Below are 2,690 nucleotides of genomic sequence, written 5' to 3'. Positions count from 1 at the left end.
AGATCAAAAGTGTGATGATCGATTCCTCATTACATAGTCATCATATTATGAGTAGTTGTTAGTTTAAAAATATATATCTAGGACATGGTACCAACTACTATTTTTTTGTTATTTTTTGGTATTCACATAATGATTAATGATTGTGTTGTCCAAACTTGGAGAGAATTCCTCATTATGTTGCATGGAAATAAGAATGGAAAGATTAGTATATCTTGTTCTGAAGGAAAATGAGTTTTATTTAAGCATATTCACAAAGCTTCTTGTACATGGGTTCTTAAGAACAATTATTTACTTTCTAATTTTGTGCACTCAACATATAGTTGCAATAGGATCTACCCCTCACCTTAGTTGGTTGTAGTTAAGATTCGTATTTTCTAATATATTAACATGGCACCTCTTTTGGATTCAAATGCTAGTAATAAACTTAAGATGAATTGTTTGACAAAATGTCAACAAAAACAATCTAATAAAATATATTAAATTTATATGTATATGTATGATATTTATGACAATTTTGATAAATAAAAAAACTATATACATAATAAAAAATAAAGTACATCAATAATTGTAAGATTCGAAGGAATAGATACCTGAATTCTACTTTGAACAGTTAAAGGTCAAGTCTATTTTAAACCATTAATGTTTTAAATAATTTACCAATGAAGCAGGCAGCGATAGATTAAATTTCTATCGTGGCAACATATATGACATTCCTACCCACTAACTTCAGTTTGTCAAGAGAAATCCACCTCTCAAAAAAAGGCGCTCCAGGTTTATACATATAAAAAATGGTTGGGTGATCGATGGAAGGCGCGTCATTTCCACACAAGAAAATTTGATCCCGCCACTCTGTGGCATAAACTTGACCCCACAACACTCTAGGGAGGGGATCCAATTCTCTCCACACATTTCCTTCCCAATCATATTGCATTATTCTATTCATGCTGAATGCAAGCAGTCGTTCAAATAGATTGTAGATGGACCATAAACTTTGCCGACCCATATTTACTATTGACCATACTCCTGTGCTAGGATCAAATCTTTGACATACACTACCAATGACATAAAACATTCCTTCAAAAAAAAAACCCCTACAGAAGCCAACTTCTTCGACCATCTGAGGAAGAAGCTCCCACTTGTCTTCATCTACTTTATAAACTGCTGCTTCACGGGGTTCACCAGCATTATCATATTTGGCATATCCTCCTGCAATGTAAATCGATCCCTCAGGTGTGGCACAACATGCAAACCTCCTTTTGCCAATTGGAATTTGAGCAGCCTGCTTCCATGTACCAGATAATACATCATATATCAAAGTCTCCATAGTATATTTTCTCTCAGAAGTCAAGCCCACCAAAATAAGCTTATTTTTAACACACAGAATCTGCGAATCTGGTAAGGTACGAAAACCGGTAGGAATGTGAGTGCGCATTATACAGGATTGATCGACTGGATCGTATATAGAAATCGCAGCATGCTCGAGGAAACAAATATATTTCTCTGCCAGCCCAAACTTAATTCTATCTTGATAAAATTGGACACATTCCATCATTTCTTTAGCACGTTCCAATAACTGTTTAATCTGTTGTTGAGATTTGTATGGCACTCTTAATAAGATGTCTCTAAATATTTGTTCAGGGAGCTCCTCTAGAAAATCCATTATCGAGTCTTTCTTTTTAAACGAGATATGAAGCTCTACTCTTTCACACCAAGTCCAAAGTGTGCAGAAATTGGGAGAATTATAAGGAGATTTGTGTCAAAGGATGTTTAAACTGTAGGATTGCTTTATACTTGGAAACACTTTTCCAGATAAAAAGGCCACACCCTTTGGGATGCCCTCATAATAGAGACTAAATTAATTATAAAAGTATTTGTGTAGATTAATTTTTTTAAATAAGCCAAATTACTTAGAATAAAGAAAAGGACAATAGTTGCATATTTTAATTAATGCCAATTAAATTAATTAATTAATTTATTTATTTTGAGATTTGGGAAGAACAACTCAGAATAAAGAAAAGGACAAAAAGTGTTGTCATTTAAATAAATAAAATGTAATATTTAGTTTGAGATTTCTAAAGTAGAATATATTGCTCAAAATTAGGGGAATAATTAGTAAATGTTTAGAAAATTAGGGTTGTCTTTTTTTTCCATTTTTTATTATCAATAATGGGTAACTCAAGCTGTACAAAAAAATTAGGGATATATATATATATATATCTTATTTTGTTTTTACAATTATATTATAAATTAATATTAATTATATGAAATTTTGTTTGATATTTATTTCTTGATATTCAATTTTTTTAATGTTTGTTTAAGTATATCTATATTAAAAACATTTAAAATTTAAGGGAGATTATATCTTATTAAGCAAAAAAATTTAGATAGGTTATTTATAAAATTTAAAATCATAATAATATAGAAATCTAATTTATGATAATATGTGTCATAATATTTAAAGACTAACTTTCAATATAAAATTTATCAATAAAAAAGACATTTACTAAACAAAGAATTATGCTATAAATTAAAGTATATATATTAATTTAAAAAATTTTGATTTGAGATTTATTCCTTGAAATTTAATTTTTTCCTAATTAGTAGATATTCTCTTTTTATTAGCTGATAGGCTATTTAACGTGGGCATAGCCCACCGGTATTGTCTCACGCACATCAGAAAGGAATCACCC

At 30.0% G+C, this 2,690-nt stretch overlaps 1 protein-coding gene across 1 annotated transcript; it reads right to left on the bottom strand.

The window, feature by feature from the left end:
• Positions 1–679: 679 nt before the first annotated feature.
• LOC131036446 (F-box/kelch-repeat protein At1g15670-like) lies at positions 680–1,660 on the bottom strand. Its single transcript, XM_057968334.2, has one exon. It carries the CDS (start codon positions 1,658–1,660, stop codon positions 680–682), a length of 981 nt encoding a protein of 326 aa, XP_057824317.2.
• Positions 1,661–2,690: the final 1,030 nt, after the last annotated feature.

This window comes from Cryptomeria japonica, chromosome 7 (genome assembly GCF_030272615.1).
Source record: "Cryptomeria japonica chromosome 7, Sugi_1.0, whole genome shotgun sequence".
In the NCBI taxonomy this organism is placed as follows: domain Eukaryota; kingdom Viridiplantae; phylum Streptophyta; class Pinopsida; order Cupressales; family Cupressaceae; genus Cryptomeria; species Cryptomeria japonica.
This window is presented reverse-complemented; position numbering and strand designations above follow the sequence as displayed.